Source organism: Oncorhynchus mykiss, chromosome 16 (assembly GCF_013265735.2).
Source record: "Oncorhynchus mykiss isolate Arlee chromosome 16, USDA_OmykA_1.1, whole genome shotgun sequence".
Taxonomy (NCBI): domain Eukaryota; kingdom Metazoa; phylum Chordata; class Actinopteri; order Salmoniformes; family Salmonidae; genus Oncorhynchus; species Oncorhynchus mykiss.
Genome location: NC_048580.1, coordinates 59,953,242 through 59,977,363, shown reverse-complemented (window position 1 = coordinate 59,977,363; position 24,122 = coordinate 59,953,242). Strand labels below are relative to the sequence as shown.

The 24,122-nt window shown below is 40.5% G+C and overlaps 1 protein-coding gene and 1 long non-coding RNA gene across 6 annotated transcripts; one reads left to right on the top strand and one right to left on the bottom strand.

Moving 5' to 3' along the window:
- Nucleotides 1-1,010: 1,010 nt before the first annotated feature.
- LOC110492463 lies at nucleotides 1,011-14,931 on the bottom strand. Of its 5 annotated transcripts, none has more exons than XM_036947455.1 (7): nucleotides 14,583-14,931; nucleotides 13,907-13,990; nucleotides 13,575-13,672; nucleotides 13,204-13,418; nucleotides 10,863-10,921; nucleotides 7,550-7,681; nucleotides 1,011-1,661 (listed from the first exon to the last, which is right to left on the bottom strand). In XM_036947455.1, the coding sequence occupies exons 2-7, from the start codon at nucleotides 13,979-13,981 to the stop codon at nucleotides 1,452-1,454; spliced, it is 789 nt and encodes a 262-aa protein (XP_036803350.1). In that variant the 5' UTR covers nucleotides 13,982-13,990; nucleotides 14,583-14,931; the 3' UTR covers nucleotides 1,011-1,451. The 5 variants fall into 5 exon arrangements, with proteins under 5 accessions (XP_036803350.1, XP_021422479.1, XP_021422480.1 ...); XM_021566804.2 differs by having other exon boundaries at nucleotides 14,423-14,930; XM_021566805.2 differs by lacking the exon at nucleotides 13,907-13,990 and having other exon boundaries at nucleotides 14,423-14,930.
- A 1,007-nt stretch (nucleotides 14,932-15,938) lies between these two features.
- On the top strand, nucleotides 15,939-18,203 carry LOC110492462. Its single transcript, XR_002469011.2, has 2 exons — nucleotides 15,939-16,225; nucleotides 17,054-18,203. It is a non-coding gene; the product is annotated as an uncharacterized LOC110492462 (long non-coding RNA).
- The last annotated feature ends 5,919 nt before the right edge of the window (nucleotides 18,204-24,122 follow it).

Below are 24,122 nucleotides of genomic sequence, written 5' to 3'. Positions count from 1 at the left end.
ATTCATCAGGCCCTAATCTATGGATTTCACATGACTGGGAATCCAGATATGCATCTGTTGGTCACAGATGCCTTACAAAAAAAGTAGGGACATGGATCAGAAAACCAGTCGGTATCTGGTGTGACCACCATTTGCCTCATGCAACGCGATACATATCGGGGTGATCTTTTTGGCCTTCCTGTGACATCGGATGCTGTAGGTGTCCTGGAGGGAAGGTAGTTTGCCCCCGGTGATGCAATGTGCAGACCGCACCACCCTCTGGAGAGCCCTGCGGTTGAGGGAGGTGCAGTTGCCGTACCAGCTGGTGATACAGCCCGACAGGATGATCTCAATTGTGCATCTGTAAAAGTTTGTGAGGGTTTTAGGTGACAAGCCAAATTTCTTCAGCCTCCTTAGACCCACTTCACCGTCTAGTACGGCAAATGCACTGCCCGCAAGCTTAGGGCTCTCCAGAGGGTGGTGCAGTCTGCCCAATGTATCACCGAGTCACACTGCTGCCCTCCAGGACATCTACAGCACCCGATGTCACAGGAAGGCCAAAAAGATCATCAAGGACATCACCCCAGCCACGGCCTGTTCACCCCGATATGTATCGCGTTGTAAATATAAATGTAAATATAAATAAAAACCCTTGAATGAGTAGGTGTGTCCAAACTTTTGACCGGTACTGCATATATGCACACATATTTTTAAACTCCGGACTCCGACATTGTTCGTCCTAATATTTCTATATTTCTTAATTCCATTTTTTTCTTTCAGATTTGTGTATTGTTGTGAATTGTTAGATATCACTGCACTGCTGGAGCTAGGAACACACACAAAATAACATCTGCAAAATATGTGTATGCGACCAATATTTGATTTGATCAGGGTGATTTGTAGATCAGGGTGTTAGTAGATTAGGGTGATGTGTGTAGAAGGGTGATTTGTAGATCAGGGAGATTTGTAGATCAGGGAGTGTAGGGAGCAGCAGCATGAGACATTACAAGACAATCAAAAACAGAGAGACCTAATTTTCAAGAACAGATTTTTATGCTCCGAGAATATCCAAAGGTTGTGTAAATAGAAACTGTATTGAAAGAAATCCCCCTTGTATATAAAAAATATTATAACTCATGTATTAATCATGTCATAAATACATTTTCAATAAAAAGACAACATTTCAATAAAATACAGGGCTTGGAATTAATGAACTACACTTTGGTAGGAAGCACAAGTGCCATAGCTATATCTTACATCATCACGAGCAATATTGAAAGTTGACAAACATAAATTATTGAGTTTCAGCAGCAGACACAGAGCTTCCAGAAGGCTGAGTACCAGGAGTGACTTTGGCCTGACTGATCAAGGACAGACCAGCTCACAAGTTTACATACCCAATATTACATACCCAATCAGCATGAAAACACCACAATCTGTGTTTTGGTAGAGAAGCCAGCCACTTACACAGGTTAAGACAAAGGTGCATGTGTGCGTATCACTGTGGATGGTTCCCTGGTGTCATACTCCTCAATGAACTCTTGCATGGCCTCTACACAGCGCAGGCCAATCTCCCTGAGGTTCTCCTGTAGAGACAACTGGATGGGCCGCTCCAGGGAGGGGTCTTTGGCTATCAGCATCTTCACCACAACACCAAACGTGTCACAGTCCTGACGGTACACCTGTATAGCACACAGACAGTCAGCTTTTTCCACCATCACATTTAAACTGTGCATCACAGTCCTAAAACACAAAACCTGTACACGCATCTTCTAAACCACATTAAGCTGTGTCACAATCCTAATTGTACACCAGCACGACAAACACAAACATATTTTCATTGCACATGAGAGGTTTCTTTGCATTGCGGCTCCTGTTCCAGTGAGGAGCATAGCACAGATTGGTCTAAAGACACCTCAGCTCACTCTAATACCAGAGAAATGCTGCAGATATGAGCCTTCAGACACAGGAGGAGCAAGGCAGAAAAAAAAAAAAAGAAAAAAAAGTATATATATATATATATATATATATATATATATAGAGAGAGAGAGAGAGAGACAGAGAAAGAGAGAAAAAGAGAGAGAGAGAGAGAGAGAGAGAGAGAAGCTGGGCTGAAGAGAAAGGAAAATCACAAGAGATAGAGGATGGAGAGAGAGCGGGTGTGAAGAGAGGATGAAAGAGAGGATGGAAAGCAAGAGAGCATGAAAGAGAGGATGGAAAGACAGGGATTGAGAGAGTTCTGGGAGAGATGCTTGGGGCGAGAGGTCTCGTCATGTGTATGCCATTACCACTGAGTGGATTAGCAGTCCAGGGCAGCAGCACACACACACAGACAGCTGTTCACACGACAGTACACACCATGAAAGGGCACTGTGTGGATCTTTGAAGGATGGGTGTATCAGCTACCTGTTTTGAGACTACTCTCTCACGGAGCCTACCATCTCCAGTAACCATGGAGATGTGAAGAGCGAGAGATACCTTCTCATCAGTCGAGTGGATGGAGACAACACAACACACCTCCCACTGGCAACGCTTCATGTGATGTTCTGTCACATTGACTGTGACGTATCTATTAAAGCACGTGTATTTAAAGCTATTCAAAGAAAACAGCACCGTGCGCATGTGATGACTCATTATGATTAAGATTTATTTATTAAAAAACATGGACAAACAACCTGACAATAACAGAAGTTCCATCTGCGAGTGATTGCAGGTAAACTACCCAGGGATGTACAAGCAGATTATAACCTCACCATGTATTGGCTCTAATCATGAATGATAACCTATTCAACTGATTCAGCTGCTACAATGAAGAAAAAATTATAATAAATTAGACGTGTCTCTGGCGCAATGTTACTCAATTAGTTTTGGCACTGCAGTTATCAAATCTCCTTTTCCACAACTACCCGCTCTCTTTCTTTCTCTCTCTCTCTCCTTTCCCTCCCTCTCTATTTCCCCTCACTCTCATAATCCTACCTCCTCGTCTCTGTTATTTCTTTCTTTTCTCTCTCTCTCAAATTCAAATTGCTTTATTGGCATGAAATACAATTTGTAGCTATTGCCAAAGCGGTATAGTGGTACAGCATTTCAGTAAATACAGTACAATGCAATGAAGATAGTGAAATACAGTTAATTTCAGTAGTAATAATAGTACATATATAATAATGTATACATGTACAACACTACTGCTGTTGTATTGTGTAATCTTCAGTCATAAATGTAATTAAATAAAAATATGATTATAAAATAAACAACGGCTAATAAATAAACAAACATGAATGATGGTTACACTATGTATTACTTGTAATTTATATACAATGTAAATACTTCAGGGAATGAATTGTTGTGGGATGTCCCTCAGGCCATGGCAATCATATAGGGCAGTAATATTTGTGGTTTCACCCTCACCCAGAATAATTCACAGCTTTATGTCATTAGTAAATGCAGAGAAGTTAGGATTTGATTGAGAATTTTCTTGAAAAAATATTCTTATTTTGGAGTATTTCTTACAGAAGAGGAAAACGTTTCTATGTCTCTACCTCCCCTGTTGTGCAGTGACCACATAGACACCCCACTTTGGGTAGCCATGTTTTTTTGTGTCTCCCCTTCTCTATAGCCAATTGGTGGTATTTGGTCAGGATCTGTCTCTGTTTCGTATTTCTGACAGAATAGAGACATTCTGCCAATTTCTATTCTCTTTTGAGGGCCAAATAGTGATTTTGTTTTTTCTGTTTGTTACATTTTTCCAATTTGTCAAATAGTTTTAATTTCTGTAACAATTTGATAGATTTCCCTGTGTGTTTGGATAATAGGGTTGTTTAGTGTTTTTTTAATAGCTGACACAGGGGTCTCTGTTCAGGGTTCCGCTCTTGGATTTTCAGTGCTTTGAATTATAAGGATGTTTTGGGGCTTAATTTCAAACGGTGCAACATTTTGTCATTTTCTTTATATTTACAATTAAAAAGGTAATCTTCTGAGTTCCACTCTGCATGCATTATTTGTTATTTTTGATAATTCTGCAGAATTCTGTCTTAAGATTTTTCTCCCAATGCATTTAATCGTAATTACAGGTTAGACCCCAAACCTCACATCCATATAGTGCAATTGGTAAAATTACCCTATTCAATATTTTGCACAAAAATTATATATACAGTTAAAGTCATAAGTTTACATACACCTTAGCCAAATACATTTAAACTTAGTTTTTCACAATTCCCACCATTTAATCCTAGTAAAAATTCTCTGTCTTAGGATCACTACTTTATTTTAAGAATGTAAAATGTCAGAATAATAGTAGAGAGAATGATTTATTTCAGCTTTTATTTATTTCATCACATTCCCAGTGGGTCAGAAGTTTACATACACTCAATTAGTATTTGGTAGCATTGCCTTTAAATTGGTTAACTTGAGTCAAACATTTCGGGTAGCCTTCCACAAGCATCCCACAATAAGTTGGGTGAATTTTGGCTCATTCTTCCTGACAGAGCTGGTGTAACTGAGTCAGGTTTGTAGGCCTCCTTGCTCGCGCACTCTTTTTCAGTTCTGCCCACAAATGTTCTATGGGATTGAGGTCAGGGCAATGTGATGTCCACTCCAATACCTTGACTTTGTTGTCCTTAAGCCATTTTACCATAACTTTGGAAGTATGCTTGGGGTCAATGTCCATTTGGAAGACCCATTTGAGACCAAGCTTTAATTTCCTGACTGATGTCTTGAGATGTTGCTTCAATATATCCACATACATTTCCTATCTTATAATGTCATATATTTCGTGAAGTGCACCAGTCCCTCCTGCAGCGAAGCACCCCCACAACATGATGCTGCCACCCTCGTGCTTCACGGTTGGGATGGTGTTCTTCGGCTTGCAAGCATCCCCCTTTTTCCTCACAACATAATGATGGTCATTATGGCCAAACAGTCCTTTTTTTTCCATCAGACCAGAAGACATTTCTCCAAAAAGTACAATCTTTGTCCCCATGTGCAGTTGAAAAAGGCCTTTCAGGTTATGTCGATATAGGACTTGTTTTACTGTGGATATAGATACTTTTGTACCTGTTTCCTCCAGCATCTTCACAAGGTCCTTTGCTGTTGTTCTGGGATTGATTTGCACTTTCCGCACCAAAGTACGTTCATCTCTAGGAGACAGAACACGTCTCCTTCCTGAGCGGTATGACGGCTGCGTGGTCCCATGGTGTTTATACTCACGCACTATTGTTTGTAAAGATGAACGTGGTACCTTCAGGCTTTTGAAAATTGCTCCCAAGGATGAACCAGACTTGGAGGTCTACAAAAAAGGTTCTGAGGTAGGCCTTGAAATAAATCCACAGGTACACCTCAAATTGACTCAAATTATGTCAATTAGCCTATCAGAATCTTCTTAAGCCATGACATAATTTTCTGGAATTTTCCAAGCTGTTTAAAGGCATAGTCAACTTCTGACCCACTGGAATTGTGAAACAGTGAATTATAAGTGAAATAATCTGTCTGTAAACAATGTTGGAAAAATTATGTGTCATGCACAAAGTAGATGTTCTAACCGACGTGCCAAAACTGTAGTTTGTTAACAAGAAATTTGTGGAGTGGTTGAAAAACAAGTTTTAATGACTCCAACCTAAGTGTATGTAAACCTCCGACTTCAACTGTATATATTAATATCAAATCTTGGGGTTGTCTTGTTTCCAGACATTTTAAGATGTTTGTTTGTCAAATATTTGGATGTTCTATGAAAAAAAGAAGCTCCACATTGATATCTTTGTATTTTTGTTGCATATAGTCTGCTCTCAGGGTGCTCTTTTAAAACCTTTGCTTTATATTTGTTCCTCCCTGCTTCACTGGCAATACCTTCTGCATATTTGATGCAAGGTTGCTGAGCTGGGTAAATGTGACTGACCGACTCAATTAGGTCTTATGGGGCAACATTTGAAATTGTGTTTTTCACATTGGATAATGTGAATAATAACATGGTATATCATACACTGCAGTTGAGTAACAAATGCAAAGTAATTCTGCTTTGAAAGTTGATAAACTTGTAACCCCACTTTTGAGGAAATGGCCCTTGAATGTTTGGGACACCTGCTGGAGAGCTCTTCTTTATCTACACCCATTCAGCATCGTTCACACCCTCTTAAGCCCCAGCCCCACCCATCCCTTTAAGGATTCACGTGAGGCCATGTGCTAAACAATGAGTACGGTAGTGTACAACCAAAGATTTCAAGACTAAAAGCTGGTTTATATTACTTGTATCGACATGTCTGAAGACAGTTGTCGCAGCAACATCATGAGCATTCTTTGTCGTCCGACATCAAAATTGTCATTGTGAAAAAGTATAAACACAAAAATGACAGGCTGCATGACATCAGTTACTACCCTGCATGAATCTACAGGTAGCTAAAGCTAATAGCTAGGTTCAATGTTAGCTACCTAGCTAACACTATGCTATAACTAGCAATGCAAATGGCTCTGAGACACGAATAACATTACTACAAAGATCAGACACGTAACATTAGCTAGCGAGCCAATTAGAAACGTACAATATCTGAAAATGTAGCTAGCTAGACTCTCTTACATTGATGTTTGCTTCTGTCACTGATGCCATGGTTGCCCTTAGTTTGAAGATGTAATCCAGACAGGTGTTTTATACAACAGCCTTCTGTGTTCTCTCTTTAGTCAGACAGGAAAACCTAATTAAAGCCGAAACAAAAGATCTACATACTCTGCTTCTCCCGGAGATTCCACTGATTTCATAACTCGGTCCTCCAGAAAGTGGAGAGCCGTAGCAACATTTGCGTGGTTCTCTATATCATCTTTCAAAAAAGCCGCTTTAGAAAGGATCACCTACACATACTAAGCTCATGTTATAGACAGAAGCGTGCTACATGGCAAGCGCAATCCGAACTCATCTCTTGGCATATCCAGCCCATCCATTATCCCAGCTAGTGGGAAGGTTCCTGTTTTTATCCATGGCTAAACCAATTAGGCTCGTAATTTACCAATTTTATTTGTATTTACAGATGGCATACACTTTTGTATTTAAGGCACATGAAAGTTCACGTTCCAGAAGGCATTTGTGCCAAAAGATGCATTCAAATGCCTCGCCTGTGGAGTAGTGACACACGACATACATCTAGTTTCCTGAAACGAGTCAAAAATGTATCCATCTTAGTTAATTACAGCTGGATACAGTAGATGTTTTCACTTTGCTAGTTGTAGCTAGGCATTTCTCAATGTAAACAAAGCCCACCTTTCTTGTTTTCTGTCTGAATTGTTTTCTCGTGCTTGGGTAAGTTTAGGTACTTGTTTTGCTGTCTTTTGTCCGGTCCTTTGCTGTTTTTTATTGTCATTTTTGTTAGCTAACAGCAGGTAGCTAGTAGCTAGAAACTCTCTTAGTATGTTAGTATCCAGTTGAGTTATCAGGATGAAAGTTGTTTTCCAATGTACTTTATTGTATTCTTCTGATGTTATATTCTTAGTCCTTCATCTTTCACTCATGTTTTTCTCAAATGTACTCTACCTCCAAATAATTTGAAACATGATATGCAATACTAGATATTAAGAGCTCACTGTACTATACCTGTTCTATTTCTTTCCTCTTCTGTTGGATGGTTCTGTTTCGTGCTGCGGCCCTGCTCACGGTGGAGGGGAGCCCTCTATCCCTCTCTCTTTCTCCCTCTCTGCTATGGGATCTCTCCTTCTTTTGAGCCAACTACAGACACAGGGGAGAGAGAGTTACAAGCAGTTATAAGCAAAGCACTACTTATGAACAGTAAAATTGTTTCAAATCTAAAAATTCTGCAATTGAGGTAATATTTACATGTAGGTAGAGTTAAAGTGACTATGCATAGATAATGTTTACAGTTTAAAAGAGGGGGTAATGCAAATAGTCTGGGTAGCCATTTTATTAGCAGTTCGGGAGTCTTATGGCTTGGGGGTAGAAGCTGTTGAGAAGCATTTTGGATCTAGACTTGGAGCTCTGGTACCACTTGCCATATGGTAGCAGAGAGAAAAGTCTATGACTAGGGTGGCGGGAGTCTTTGACAATTTTTAGGGCCTTCCTCTGACACCACCTGGTATAGAAGGCCTGGATGGCAGGAAGGTTGGTCCCAGTGATGTACTGGGTCGTACGCACTATCATCTGTAGTGCCATGCGGTCAGAGGCCGAGCAGTTGCCATACCAAGCAGTCATGCAACCAGTCAGGATGCTCTCGATGGTGCAGCTGTAGAACTTTGAGGATCTGAGGACCCATGCCAAAAAAACAGCCATGTCTCTGACCTCCTCCCTATAGGCTTTCTTATTGTTGTCAGTGATCAGGCCTACCACTGTTGTGTCATCAGCAAACTTAATGATGGTGTTGGAGTCGTGCCTGGCCATATAGTCATGAGTGAACAGGGTGTACAGGAGGGGACTGAGCACACACCCGAGGGGCACCCGTGTCGAGTATCAGCATGGCGGATGTGTTGTTACCTACCCTTACCACCTGGGGGCGGCCCATCAGGAAGTCCATGTTCCCTTTGTATTCCTTAAGACCTTAGCACATTTGCCATTCAGAGCCCACCTGATTGTTGTTAAATTCATTACGAGCCTCTCTCTCCCCCTCTACTGTATCTTCTCAAGGTAAGCAGGCAGCAAGCCTCCGTTTGAATCATCAGCATGGTAAAACGGAAGGAGACAACCTTGTGCTTCGCTCTGCTCCTTTCTCTCTAAGTCAGACCATCCAACTTTCAATTCCATTCTTTATGCTGCACCTGTGCTCTCTCTGTCCTTCCAATTCCCATCATAGCCAAGAGCGCAGAGGACACACACAAAATAATCTTACCGAGCAGACTAGCCAAGATTACTCAAATGTTTGAGGTTTTCTTTTTTATATATCTTTGATTTGAAGGACCTTGAAAGACGCTGTGTGTGTGTGTGTGTAATAAACATTTTGACAGCGAGCATCATGGGCAAAGAGATGCACTCAGACTTAAATTCAATATAAGTACATTTGTTGCAGTGCATACCTCCCAGTGTGGTACATGTGACTTCTGAGAAATTGAAGCAGCAGTCAAGCAAGGGGGGGGGGGGGGGTCATGGATTATATGTAATCAGTTACATATAAGGGACTACTCAGTTTGCTTCCGTTTATTTTTCAACTTGAAGAAATGAGCCCAATCAGTCATCCAGGACAAAATAAATGAGGCTAATTAGTCCTTAGTTTTTGGGATATGTGGTCTGGATATGTGATATGTGGTCTGTGGAATGTTGTTCCACTCCTCTTCAATGGCTGTAAGAAGTTACTGGATATTGGAACACGCTGATCTAGACCATCCCAAACATGCTCAATGGATGACATATCTGTGAGAATGCAGGCCATGGAAGAACAAGGACATTTTCAGCTTCCAGGAATTGTGTATAGATCCTTGTGTCATGGGGCCGTGCATTATCATGCTGAAACGTGAGGTGACGGCGGCGGGTAAATGGTACAGCAATGGGCCTCAGGATCTCATCATGGTATCTCTGTACATTCAAATTGCCATCAATAAAATGCAATTGTGTTTGTTGTCCGTAGCTTATGTCTGACCATACCATAACCCAACCACCACAATAGGGCACTCTGTTCACAACATTGACATCAGCAAACCGCTCACCCGCACGACGCCATACACATGGTCTGCGGTTTTGAGGCTGGTTAGAGGTACTGCCAAATTCTCTAAAACAATGTTGGAGGCAGTGTATGGTAGAGAAATGAACATTCAATTCTCTGGCAAGAGCTCTGTTGGGCATTCCTGCAGTCAGCATGCCAATTGCATGGCATTGTGTTGTGTAACAAAGCTGCAGATTTTAAAGTGACCTTTTATTGTCCCCAGCACAAGGTGCACCTGTGTAATGATCATGCTGTTCAATCAGCTTCTTGATTTGCCACACCTGTCAGGTGGATGGATTATCTTGGCAGAGAAGAAATGGGGATGTAAACACATCTCCGCACATAAGCTTTATGTGCACATGAAAGCTCCCAGAAATGTTCTATTTCAGCGCATGAAACATGGGACCAACACTTTACGTTTATATTTTTGATCAGTATACATTTCCAAGTCCTATTCTTGAGGATCAAGGAATATTTAATTAATTGGAAATGTACACTGTTTTTTTAATGTGAAGATATAGCCTAATCGTATTATTATCTGTAGTAAAAAGCAATGGGTTAGAAGAACCCTACATAACCAACCCATAAAGTACAATCAACATCCATTTATGGCGAACTATGTAAACTATAAGATTGAATTAACCTGCTATTGATGTCGTTCAAATGGTAATTTTGTCTTCAAAATTGTAACGCCCAGGTTAGTGGCTGGCACAGCCACAAAGTCATTAAAATCTGATTTTAAACATAGCCTTAACCTTAACTACACTGCTAACACTAATGCCTAACCATAACCTCAAAATTGACTATACTGTAAAAACTTATGAAAACAAAAAGTTAAGGTTAGGGTTAGGCATTAGTGTTAGCACTGTGCTTAAGGTTAGGTTTAAAATCAGATGTTATGACTTTGTGGCTGTGACAGCCACGAGCCCACACCCCTTAAGGGGAAAGTAATCAGATAACATTACTGAGTTTTGGTAATCCAAAAGTTACATTGTTGATTACAATTTGACAGGTAACTGTAACGGATTACATTTAGAAAGGAACCTACTCAAACCCTGCTGGTTAAACTTTTTTTTTTTTAATTTATGAAGGAGGCCTACCTACACGTAGTTTTGAAAGAGAGAGGGGATGATTTACAAGTTCAGTCACCGCAATACACTAGCGGAGCATGACAACAAATACAGGATGTGTGCCCTCCCTACTTTAAACAGCAGACTCCCCAGATCCCAAACGAGGCTGAGGAGTGGTGGAATGTGGACTTACTGTGAACGACACAGGCTGCTTCTCCTCTCTGCTGGCACCTGCAGAAGACCTGAGAGCACCTGCAACATCACACAGACAAACCACATCTTCAAACAACAATACAACACAAGCCCCCACTCAACATAACACACACCTACAACTCAGAACAGATGGGGGATAACTTAGAGCTAAACTACAGCAGCTGACATCTGTGATGAACTCCAATATCCTTGATTGGCCCAGTTGATATCTCTCAATTAACTCTAATATCTGTGATTGATGCTGGGACTACTCAATCTACCCAGTGTCCTCAGGGCCAAACTAACATCCCATTAGCGCCACTAGCTGAAGGTATAATTCAGGACTAAGCTTCCCCATCTCCATCTCTCTGGCTGCAATCTGCCATCAGCGGGAGAGTTATTGTTTATAGGCAGCACGCAGGGGCTAAAATTAATGTTTCGTTAAGCATTCTTTCAGCATTGGGTGTGATTTGCGAAGTCTGCCTCGCAACGTTTGACTGCAGTGTGGGTATGTGAGGCGATAGCTTTGTTATGGTTCATTACCTGTATACAGAGCTGGCTGTCTGCCTGGTACCTCACTCCCTCTTTCTCCTTGTTTTCTTTAGCTATATCTCTCTCCTTTTCCATCTCTAACACACACACTATAGAAATGAGTCACCATCATAGCAGATCTCTCAAGCACATAGAGCAACCTGTTCCTCACACACTCACCCACACCCACACACCTCCACAGTACTGCAGTCTGCGCAGAGACATAGCAGCTGATTAAAATAGGAGAAAAAGCAAGCACCACCACTACCACGGTTGAGAATAGCGATACAGCTAATTTAAACAAAAGCAAGGAGATGAAAGATGAAATGATGGTTTCTATTGCAGATATGACCTGGGTCGTCTTCAGGCAATGCAAAGTTATTCAAGAAAACACTTTCAAACATGATAGAGAATGAGGCTTAAGCATAAGAACTAATTGATGACTTACAGGCACACCGATTGCGGTCTTACTAAACCACTTTTATTCTTCATGATACTAATGCTAACGTGATGAGGCGAACTTTGATGATCAGAAATATTTACAGTACAGTACTTAAAGGGATACTTCGGGGTTTTGGCAATGAGAAAGTTAGATGTAGTTTCACGAGTCAATGCTAACTCACATTAGAGCAATGGCTGGAAGTCTATGTGTATCTACTACCATACTAGCAGATAGACTTCCAGTCAATGCGCTACGCTAGTTGGCATTAGCTCTCAAAACGACCTCTAACTTCCTTCATACTTGGACACAGAGAGATAAAAATGGTATCCACAAGTTTATCTGGCTCCTGGGAAGTAGATAAAGGGCCTCTTTGCCAAAATCCCAAAGTATTCCTTTAAATATATGCCCAATAGAGTACTATATTTAATAAAATATATTATAATTTGATGCTCAGCAGCTGTTATCTTATGTATTCTACATAAGAGGTGACATAAATACACTGGTGTTTAATGAAGGTTGGAATGATTGGCACTTTTTCAGTAGGATACTATTCTTTGCCATTTCATTGTATACATAATACTGTCATTATAATATCTACCAATGCTGTGTGCAGACAGTATTATGCAACATTGTCAGGTTGTTGCTTGGTGACTATCAACCACCAGGAATACTGATGAGCAAAACACATTCCAAATGTAGCTAATATATTCACTGTCTGAGTTGACATGAACACTGTTTGCTCATACTGCACTCTAGTGTTCACACGAGTAAAGTGATATAGGTATTTTAGGAATATAATTTTTTTTTTGCATGTACTAGGGCTGCCCGATAAGGGTAAGATCTGATTTTTTAAAAACCAAATGTTAGATTTTTCGTGCGATATAGATCAAAACACTTGGGTGAACTGTTGGAATCCTAGAAATAGGATGACATATTGAGAAGCTAAGTAGAAAGCAGCATCGTTCTTGTTTTGAACAATCGGTTGACTGCATTTGATCTAAGAGAACAGCACACAAACTTTTAATGATCTAACAGCGAGGAAGAGGAACTGCCCTGCTTGATTGACGGGGGCGGTCTTGGTGCGGGAAACAGCCACAAGAGAACAAAATAATTGAAAAGTAAAGAAAAAAAAGGGGCCATTACACGGCTGAGATGCGTTTCAAAATATGTATTGCGATATGAATATTTCACATGTCAATATTGACATTTCGATGTGAATCTGATTAATTGTGCAGCCCTAGCCCCTACTATGAACTCTGCCAAGAGATCTGGTTCATGTTGGCATAGACGGTAATACGCTTACCCTGTAGCCACAGGTTATTTAATTTGGTCAAAACTCCCCTCAAACACAACATGAGTGTAAACCTACTGGTGTGTCCTTTAGGTGAGGACTTGGCGGGGGAGTTCCTGTCCATGTTCCTCTGGTCACTGTACTGGCTGTTGGGGCCTGATGGGTCTTGTGGTGGGCCTAGGGGCCCAGGGGGGCCGGACTGGTCTCTCCAGTGAAACCGTGGGCGGGGGGTAAAGGAGTGGTATCTCTGGAACCCAAAACTGAAGCGGGGCTTCCGGAATGAATGATCGTCCCTTATGAATCGGTACAGTAAGGAAAACAGCAGAAAATAAGAGGTGTGAATGAGTGAGTGAGAGTATTGTGAGTCGGTGAATGTGTGGAAATGTTGAAATGACCAAGAACAAACCTTAGGCTACACAAGGTTGCTCTGAAATGTCCTTAAGTCTTACCGTGGTCTGTTGAATCTCCCTCCAAACCTCTGCCTAAACGAACCAGTTATTCTGTGTCTAGGCGGACTTCTCATTCTTCTCAAAGGTCGTTTCTCCTCCTGAAAATGTTACAGAGTAAGCTAATTAGTGTTCATGATGAGAAATTGTATCCACTGTGAGCTCGCTGTAGCCTGGTATCCAGATCTGTATGCAGCAAATGCCATAGAATGAATATGGCAGAAGAGTTGGCTAAAGTAAACAACTACAAATCTGGGACTGGGACCATGCTGAACCTGGCATTACACAAAATGACTCACATGTAACTTCAGTTAAATTGATTATATATCTAATACCGCAGTGACATGTTTGATAGGTCCCTCGTGTGGCCTCTTGTCACGTGACTCTTCATTGCATTCTCTGTGTGGCATGGTGGAGCTCTGGAAAGTGAAAGTTGAATCATACTTCAGACTTTAGTGTTTTAGTGGAGGTGTAACTCATGCATTTGTGTCTGGATTGGGACTGCTAGTACAAAGAGAATGTGCAATGTTTGATTGTGCTATGATGACCAATAATTTAGTAATATGTCTTATAACAATAGTTTTAGCAGAGCCACAACTATGCCTGTTTGTTTCAGTTGTAAACAACACAGTGCATTGGTTGTGCACTTCCTTCACAATGAAACAATCAGGAAGTGGATTTGAGTAGGGGATTACATAATTACATGATAATGGTGCACTTCTTTGGTAAAACACTTAGTTGACAAAATAAGCTAGCTGACAGCTTGACGGATGTTTTTCCTTCAATGAGACAAACCAGAGTAGGAATGATCACACAGGTCAGTCGGTCTTAAGAATAGCGGGTATATTTACCTTGCCCTGCGTTGTCTCGTATGGCCGTGTATCCATTTATTTTATTTAGAAGTTCCAGTGAAATTGTTGTTTTCATTCAGTCGTTACCAGCAACACACGTCTGATCAGGTGTGGTCTTGTTATGTTGCTCTGTCAGGTTCGTTTCATTATCACCACCTACCTTATGTATTTCGTGACAGCGTCATTTAACTTTCGATTCCTATGCGAACAATGCAGAAAGCCGTCCGTCCGAGGCATTCAACTTCTTGTTGTAAAAGTCTATGTAGGAAAACTTTCAAGAGAGACCGCACACAAAGGCCTATGTACAAATGAGCCTGTCCTATCACCAGGTTCCCTTAAAAACTCGTTTGAAAAAAACAATAAACAAATGAATGCCCATAAAGGTCTGTCCCAGCCATATTGTGTTATCTGGCGTTGTCACCTGTGACTTGCGTTGCAGTCAAACCTGCCTGCGACTTGTGAGGTTTCCGGTGTTGTGGCGAAAATCTCCCCCCTCCCTTCGCGTGAACGCGCACGCACTCAATTCTTCATTGCTGCGATTTACTTGCTAGTTGAGATTTCTGATCACGTTAGACTGCATTTCATTTTTTTTTTTTATGTCGGATTGGTGCAGGGGAGGCACTAGTAATGTCTGCAGTTTTCGGTTTGGCTATTTGTGTATTAGTCTATAAATAAATATATTTGCCAAAATTCATCTCTCCCATGTCTTATTCGACTAGTAATTATTCTGAAATGTTTATTGCTTGCCTAAATTTTACTCCCTTCTCTATGTTTAATGTAACACACATATTAATTATTAATGTTGGTTGCCTATCGTGCAGTTTGTTCTATAGAAAGTATTTGACTCGGATGTGTGCCACAGAAAGTATTTGACTTTAGCCACAAAATTAAGGAAATTAGAAGGGGGGTGGGGGATTACGGCAAGGCCATTTTCTTGCCTGCCGAAATTCTCCCCCCCCCCCCCCCCCCCCCCCCTCCCCTCTAATTTCTTTAATACCTTAATACTTTCTATAGAATAAACTTCACTTCAGGATAGGCAACCGAAATTAATCATTAATGTATGTGTGTTATATTAAACATAGAGGAGGGAGTAAAATGTAGGCAAGCAATAAACATTTCAGAACAACTACTAGATGAATAGGACATGGGAAAACTGCAGATATTAGTGTCTCCCCCACATTCAAACCGAAAAAAATAAATGAAACGCAGCCTAACGTGATCAGAAATCTCAACTAGCAAGCAAGTCGCAGCAATGAAAATTTGAGTGCGTGCGCGTTCAAGCGAAGGGGGGAATTCTGTCGGGGGGAGATTTTTGGCACAACGCCTGTAAACGCGGTCATCACTAGTTACAACAGTCACAAAGTCATAAACCCTGTCTATTTCAAATTATCTTATTAAAGTCTGATTTTAAACCTAACATTAACCACACTGCTATACTTATGCCTAACCCTAAACTTAAATTAAGACCCCCCAAAAAATAAATCATACACTTAGACTTTGTGGCTATGGTAACTAGTGGAAACCAGCAAACACTGTCCAATGACGGACACAAGATGGCGTTATTTGATTTCACACTCGTCTTCTGGGCAAGACACGCCTCCGCGGAAGTGTTGCAATTGGCTGCTGGTCGTTAGGTTCGAGTCATGTGAGCGGTTTTGACTACGATGCCGAGCCATATTTTACCTCGAGCGCTTTGTTTTGACTAAGGTGAAGCGAAATAAAAGAGCAAAACTGCGACAGTTACGCCAGATTGTTTCCCGGGCAGCTGTTGAAGATGGCGAACTCAGATAGGATCAAGAAAAGGTAATAATTGATGATGTATCCTCAGATATACAGTGCCAGTCAAACGTTTGCACACACCTACTCATTCAAGAGTTTTTCTTTTTCTTTAAAAAAGTGTTAAACAAATCAAAATATATTTTATATTTGAGATTCTTCAAGGTAGCTAGCTACCCTTTGCATTGATGACAGCTTTGCACACTTGGCATTCTTTCAACCAGCTTTGAGGTAGTCACCTGGAATGTATTTCAATTAACAGGTGTGCCTTGGTTAAAAGTTAATTTGTGGAATTTCTTTCCTTCTTAATGTGTTTGAGCCAATCAGTTGTGTTGTGACAAGGTAGGAGTGGTATACAGAAGATAGCCCTATTTGGTAAAAGACCAAGTCCATATTATGGCAAGAACAGATCAAATAAGCAAAGAGAAACGACAGTCCATCATTACTTTAAGGCATGAAGCACAGTCAATCTAGAACATTTCAAGAACTTTGAAAGTTTCTTCATGTGCAGTTGAAAAAACCATCAAGCGCTATGATGAAACTGTCTCTCATGAGGACTGCCACAGGAAAGGTTGTACTACTGTTTTTTACTCATTGGACCACACGTACACAGTACTTCAGTTAGGCATATGCCTTATGGGTTACAAAGGATGTTTGAATGCATATACAATTCATTTCATTTTGGTTCATTTCCTGACAGGGGTTTGGGCATTATCTTGGTATATGTATATAATAATAATAATAATAATAATAATAATAATAATAATAATAATAATAATAATTCATTATGTTTAATGTACATTCATTTTATACATCAAATTATCCTTTAATTTAATATTGTGTTCAACTTTGCAGGTATCAGCACTTCAAGAACGACCTGGAAAAGCTCTACTACCGCAGAGAATATTGTGCCCTGTGCCAGTGAGAGGAAACGGCACTAACAACTCGGCCAAGAGGATCTTAAAGGATAAAATTCTGCCTCGAACAAATGCTAATAACGTCCCCCAGCTCTTTGACTTCTTGACCACTCGTCTGTCAGCTTACTATAAAGCCAAAGCGGCTTAGACATGCGTGCATACATTTTATGTATGGGTGGTCTATTCACAGATCAATGACATGCACTTTGAAGTGAAGCACTCGTCCTCACCTGGCCAGATCTACATAGTGGACATGTATATGGAGATGTGCAATTGTCCAATGGGATGAAAAGGTGATCCATGCAAGCACCAGACTGCCATTATCATCCATCACCAGTGCCAGAGCAGCAGCTTCTTGCCACTAACATCTGAAATGAGAGCAAAAATGTTGCATATAGGCACAAATTAAAATGTTGTAAATCAAAAATATATATATTTTTTAATCTGTTGAGATTTATTGTGTAAGACATCCCTTCAAAAATGTGATGCATGTTTGGCCGATGTGGCAGGGTGAACTGCGCTAAGAGATCCAGTGCCATCCAGTGAGCCTCCAGGCATACAGTGCCTCAAATCTCAGCGCAACCAAACATCGGTCGCACACAGGAAGGACAGGTTGGGTGGACGACAAATCCGTCTGCAGGACGAACCACAAAAACATCAGGGCCTGACCTGTTGAGATTACATACACTTTTTTACTGTAATCGTTGTTCAGGAGTTGTCTGTATTGTCAAACTTGTTTTCACAAGGTGAAAGACAACCCCGACTCCACAGAAAAGACCTGTTGCAACTGACCAATGCTACACATCTACCAGAAGCTCACAGAATGGTTTATTTAGGGACAACTGAGCCAGAGATTCCAGACCCTGGTGAAAGCAGAGTTTTGGTGTAAATATTTCACTTCACAGCCTTAAGTAATTATTTTTATTATTAATGTAATATTGTACAGTTGATTGATCCAAATAATGAATGTACAGTATGTATTTAATTATTATTGTGTGATTATACAGTAGATTGATCCAATTACTATTTTGAATGTCAATGTTTTGTCAGAGTTTGATGGAATAAAATAATTTATTTTACATGCTAAATCTGTTTGTTTCATGAGTGCCATTGATCTTTCAGATAAGTCAATAAATGGCTATGGTATGCTTATTATAAGACGCAGACATTGAGTCTGTCGGTGGTGATAAAAATAAATTAGTCTGCCTGTCCCCTCAGTTCATTAGTAGTCTGTCTCTCTACTAGCTAGCAAGCTATCACGGTGTGCGTGAAACCCTGCCTGGTGCGCCCTTCAGCTGACAAATCAGGAGGATTCATGAGACTAAGGACCTTAAAAAGCCAATCGCAGCACTTCAGTGGGGCGTGTCTTGCCCAGAAGATGAGTGGGAAATCAAATCACATCACGGCGTGGTGAAATCACATTTTGATGTTACCCACTTGTTGTATAGTGGTGCACCCCAGATAAGCCACAAATCAGACAAATGGAAAAAACCAAAGCTTGTTTAAAACTCTATTTTTTCATCAATGAATGCAATGTCAGTTTTAGCAGCAGCCATTGGCAAAACCTGTGATTTAAAATACAGTAAGTTACATAGAGTGTAGAAATCATTAGGAACACCTTCCTAATGTTGAGTCACACCTCCTTTTGCCCTCCATGGGGGGTGATAAGGGACATATATATAAGCCTAGGCAACCGTACCACCTGACATGACATGATACCAACGCCTTACTAACGTCTGCGTGACGCCTGCATCGCGTGTTAATGAAAGTCATAATGTGCATAGTTTATATTTATATTAATTCAATCTCAACCATAAATGTTAGAAACGTACAATTGTTCCCGTGCAAGCAGACATTCCAACGTAGCCACCTTGAACTATAGTGTAGCGTACGGCTTGTGTATTTCCTGTTATCGCTAAAGGCCTAGAAAAGATGATGCCCAATCTATAGATAATCAGTCTTTCCCTCAACACCTCATGGCATGGTATGTTTATTTTATCTCGCTGTATACAGATCTAAATGTTGTTAGCCAATCACAGACTGTTTTATCAGTTCACATCAGACAACCAATAAGAGTTGTGTCCACGGCTTTCAGAGGAGTTCATAGGTGCTATTTCGGAATCCTTGGGATGTCCCTTAAGTCAATAGAGCAGTTCATAGACTTTCCCGGAGGGTATGTGCTATTTGGCTTCCTTGGGATGTCCATACCTCTATCAAGTATAAATGTAAATTGGTTAAAGTTAGTGTTAGTTTAGGGTAAGGACGTCCCAAGGAATCCGGATTGGAGTGACCATTCATAGAATGAGAGACTGGCACGGTATTTGAGAGCTCGGCAGCAAGACAGACATTAATTTGTTAGTTTTTTATTTTGTTAATTTTTTTTACAAGTGGCAGAAGCGATTTTCGAGTGTCTGCCCCAGATAGTTTCATTAGAGACGATGAAAATAATTACCCAGATGTCCTTGATCCAGTTGAGGAGTAAGTAGGCTATGTTTAAGTTGTGATATCGTTAGGAAATATTTAGTCCTACTGTGATAAAGGCAAATTTGGTTAATTAAAAAATAATATTTTTTTGTTGATAACGTATTGTCAAAAGCACGTAGGCAATCTTACCTACTGAGGAGTGCATATTCTTTCCCAGAGGGTCCGTGCTATTCAGAATCCTTGGGATGTCCCTATCTCCATCAAGTATAAATATATAAAAGGTTAAGTTGTGTTAGTTTAGGGTTCAGGGTAAGGACGCCCCAAGGAATCCGGATAGCAGTGACCATTCATAGAGTGAGAGACTGGCACGGTATTTGAGAGCTAGGTGGCAAAACAGACATACATTTTCTTTTCTAAGTGGCAGAAGTTATTTTCGAGTGTCTTACCCAGATAGTTTCCTTATTAGAGACAATGAAAATAATTACCAAGATGTACTTGATCCAATTGAGGAGTAACTAGGCTATATTTAAGTTGTGATATCGTTAGGAAATATTTAGTCCTACCGTGTTAAGGCAAATGTGGTTTATTTGAAAAGAATACTTTTTTGCTGATAACGTATTTTCAAAAGCATATAGGAAATATTATTTACTGTGTCGATAGTGGAGTAGGCTAGTGTACAATAACGTAATTCGATGTGCTAGTATTATTTATTTAATGGATTAATTCAATTGTAAATGAAATAACTACTTTTCACTGAAGAAGAGAAACAAAGGTAGAACATGCTACTTTGATCGAAGACCTAAAATCAGGCCTGACAATATCACAACGGTGTCCTAATATAGTGTGGATACAGTAGTAGCCTATTTTACACCAATGTAACTGTGTGTGCTATGATTATTTTTATTTCATTCAATGATTACGTTATTGTACCAAGTAGATACAGGAGCAGTCTACATTAATAATGTAATTGAATGTGTTATAGTATCATTTATTTCACTGACGAATACAATTGTAAACGAGGATGGGTAGGTTACTTCATTCAGTGAATACTGAATGTCTTGCTATCTCTGGGAGTATGTTAATGATGGCTTTTCAGCTGTTGAACTATGGCAATGTCAAACTAATTTCTAAATCTCTTTCTTTGAGCCAAGATGTGAATTTCTAAACCTCTCTTTTAGTCAAGATGTGAATTTCTAAACCTCTCTTTTAGTCAAGATGTGAACCAATCAGCTTCACTGCAGGTGCTCAACCCACCACCCTCACTGTTCTCCCTCCACAAGTAACCACATCATCTTCTCCTGTTCAACTACTTTGCCTCCACACTAAAAAGGACTGTACATATACCCCTGTGCCCATCTCAGTGTAACATGATCCATCCAAGGCCTCAGCGGGATGCCTAAAATGTGAGAAATGTAAGCAAGATGCTATAGAATGTGTGTGTGTGTATGGATGGAGTCCCAAGTAAAGACTTGAGAAGATGGCAAAGGAGACAGTAATGAGAGTGAGAGCATACAGTATGAAAATAAAGACCCATTGGGATCTAAAATGAGTGTGTGGTGCCTCGTGTCTCCTTTTTGACCGTTTGAGGATACTACAGGATACTACCCTGGTGGAGGTTCTTGGAGCACTGTGATTTAAGTGTGAGCAGAGGTTGACAAAAACCTTCAAAGGTGGTGGTGCTATGTTGCATGTTATCTTGAATACCAGGCAGATGTTTGAGTACAGAATCAAATGGTGTGAACTTAACAGGCTAAACTTGTTGAGTATACTCTTTGAGAAAAGGGTTCCAACAGGATTCTTTGGCTGTCACCAAAGGAGAAAACTTTCTGGTTCCAGGTAGAACCTTCTGTGGAATGGAGCCCAAAAGTGTTCTACTTAGAGACAGAAGGGGTTCTACCAGGAACCAAAAAGGGTCCTCCCATGGGGACAGTGGAAGAATCCTGTTAGTTTGTAGATAGCACCTTTTTATCTGAGTGTAGGCCTATATTGCAGTCGTGGTTCCATGGATATCTGTGAAAAATAAAATTAATTGATGGTGGTGAGTTAAGATAATCAGAAATACTATGAAGCATCCCCACTTTTAGCACACATTTGCAAGCAGGCAAAGTAACCTATGTGTGCTGAGGCATGTGTGATCACTTAACATTGACAGGACCAACAAAAAATACATTTAACCCAACCTCTCTTAATTGAAATCCAATATTCGGCGCCTGGGGAATAGTTGGTTAACTGCCTTGCTCGGGCAAAATGACAAAAAAAAAGTTCACCTTGTCAGCTTTGATCTTGCAACCCTTCAGTTACTGGCCTAACACTCAAACCACTAGGCTACCAAGAAGCCCTTGGGGTTTGTATTGATGCAAGAAATGGGCATATCTACACAGTAAAGGTGGCTGCCATATCAACTAGCCTAATCATTTTAGCATTGCGGTGATAGGCCTATTTTAGCTAAATCGACAAATGAAATGTATGAACTAAACAGACACTTAAACTAACACGTAACACATGTAGACATAACATCATAATAAACTTACACGCGAACACACATTAGCAATGTGAACACCACATGAACACTACGTTTACATAACGTGTACGTGTCACGTGACGTGAACGAGTCAGCAGTTTGACTCCTTTGAAACAAACTTGTCTCCTTTGACAATCCATGTTAATTCAAGGCATTATTTTATGGAGCTAGGAAGACGTTAGGTGACTAGGTGAGGTATCAGTAGCTTCACGTGGCTTAATTCTGTCATGAATCACCCCCCATAGAGCCCTGAGATACTAGCCCATGTTGAAGCCATTGCCACCCTCAGATGTGTCAAGTTGGCTGGATGTCCTTTGTGTGGTGGACTATTCGGGCATGGCTGCGGGGAAATGTTCTAGGTTGGGCGTACTGACGAGTATTTTTGTTTGCTCATACAGCTCCAAGGAGGGAAAAGAGAATATAGTGAAAAGAATATTGATTACTTGGCTAAGTTCATTTTTTGTTATGAGTCGCTAATGCCGCAGAGGATCATCGGAGTAAACGTGAATGAACGGTTGTCTTAGGGACAAAATTTCACATACTCATTTGAGCAGCCACAAAGCAATTGCCTAAGCCTACTGTATGATTGCGGTAGAACTTCATTGCCCCTAGCAGTCATACCACGCAATATGATTTTCACATGGATTTTTATGATAAAAATTTTATACCGATAAATGGCAGTTTAAACACTAAAACATTTTTTTAAATTTGTCACATAATACTAACCTCTCTTTCCTTCTCTCTCAGTCCACTGAGTGCTAAAGGTCGTAATGACGCCTTCTACCTGAACCCGTGGTGGCCCCCAAAAGCCCCATTGTACTCCACCCAGCCAATCAACAGAGAGTAGATCCTCGCTCGCTGACTCATAGTGAGAGAGAGATCCAGGAAGTTGTTGCCAACCGCCAACGTACACTAGTAGGACTGGAAGAGGTGGGGAAAGACCATTAACTTAGACATCGTATCATTACGGCGTCGGTGAGAGCATTGGGCAGGGCCATTGAGGCTATCTCTATATTGAGGTAGTACATTTTCTACTTCTATGAGTTGGCAAAAAACAGAAAGGGTTCACACTGGTGTTTGAACAGTATAAAGCCAAGGTTGGCGATTTACTGCCACCTGCAGTTATGGAATGTTTATTAATGAGTAGGCCTATAATTCATTGGCCCATCTCTCCTGACAGCTAAACATTTTGGATTATGATAATTTGCTAGTAAAAACATTTGTTTGCTCCCCCTATTTTAATTTGCTCCATGGCCAGGTGTAGGGTTGTCACTAGTTAACACAGCCACAAAGTCAAACCCTTTCTATTTCAACATGATCTTAAAATCTGTTGCACATCATTTCATAGAAAAGGCACGTAAGCCTCACGGAAACATCCAAAGTCATACAGTGCATTCGGAAAGTATTGAGACCACTTAACTTTTTCCACATTTCGTTACAGCCTTATTCTAAAATGGATAAATAAATACAAATCTCAGCAATCTACACACAATAACCCATAATGACAAAGCAAATACAGTTTTTTTGTAAAATGTTTGCAAATGTATTCAAAATAAAAAAAACAGATACCTTATTTACATAATTATTCAGGCCCTTTGCTATGAGACTCGAAATTGAGCTCAGGTGCATCCTGTTTCCATTGATCATCCATGAGATGTTTCTACAACTTGAATCCACTTGTGGTAAATTCAATTGATTGGACATGATTTGGAAAGGCACACACCTTTGTATATAAGGTCTCGCAGCTGACAGTGCATGTCAGAGTAAAAACCAAGCCATGAGGTCGAAGAAATTGTCCGTAGAGCTCTGAGACAGGATTGTGTCAAGACACAGATCTGGGGAAGGGTAACAAAAAATGTCTGCAGCATTGAAGGTCCCCAAGAACACAGTGGCCTCCATCATTCTTAAATGGAAGACGTTTGGAACCACCAAGACTCAACCTAGAGCTGGCTGCACGTCCAAACTGAGCAATTGGGGAAGAAGGGCCTTGGTCAGGGAGATGACCCGATGGTCACTCTGACAGAGCTCCAGAGTTCCTCAGTGGAGATGGGAGAACCTTCCA

Bases quoted from the DNA above. Each gene is read 5' to 3' on its own strand.
- LOC110492463 (XM_021566804.2), bottom strand. From the start codon at position 14,458: ATGGATACACGGCCATACGAGACAACGCAGGGCAAG. The intron at 13,991-14,422 runs GTAAATATACCC...TTCACTTTCCAG, and splicing joins ACGAGACAACGCAGGGCAAG to AGCTCCACCATGCCACACAG. The intron at 13,673-13,906 runs GTATTAGATATA...TAACATTTTCAG, and splicing joins CTATCAAACATGTCACTGCG to GAGGAGAAACGACCTTTGAG.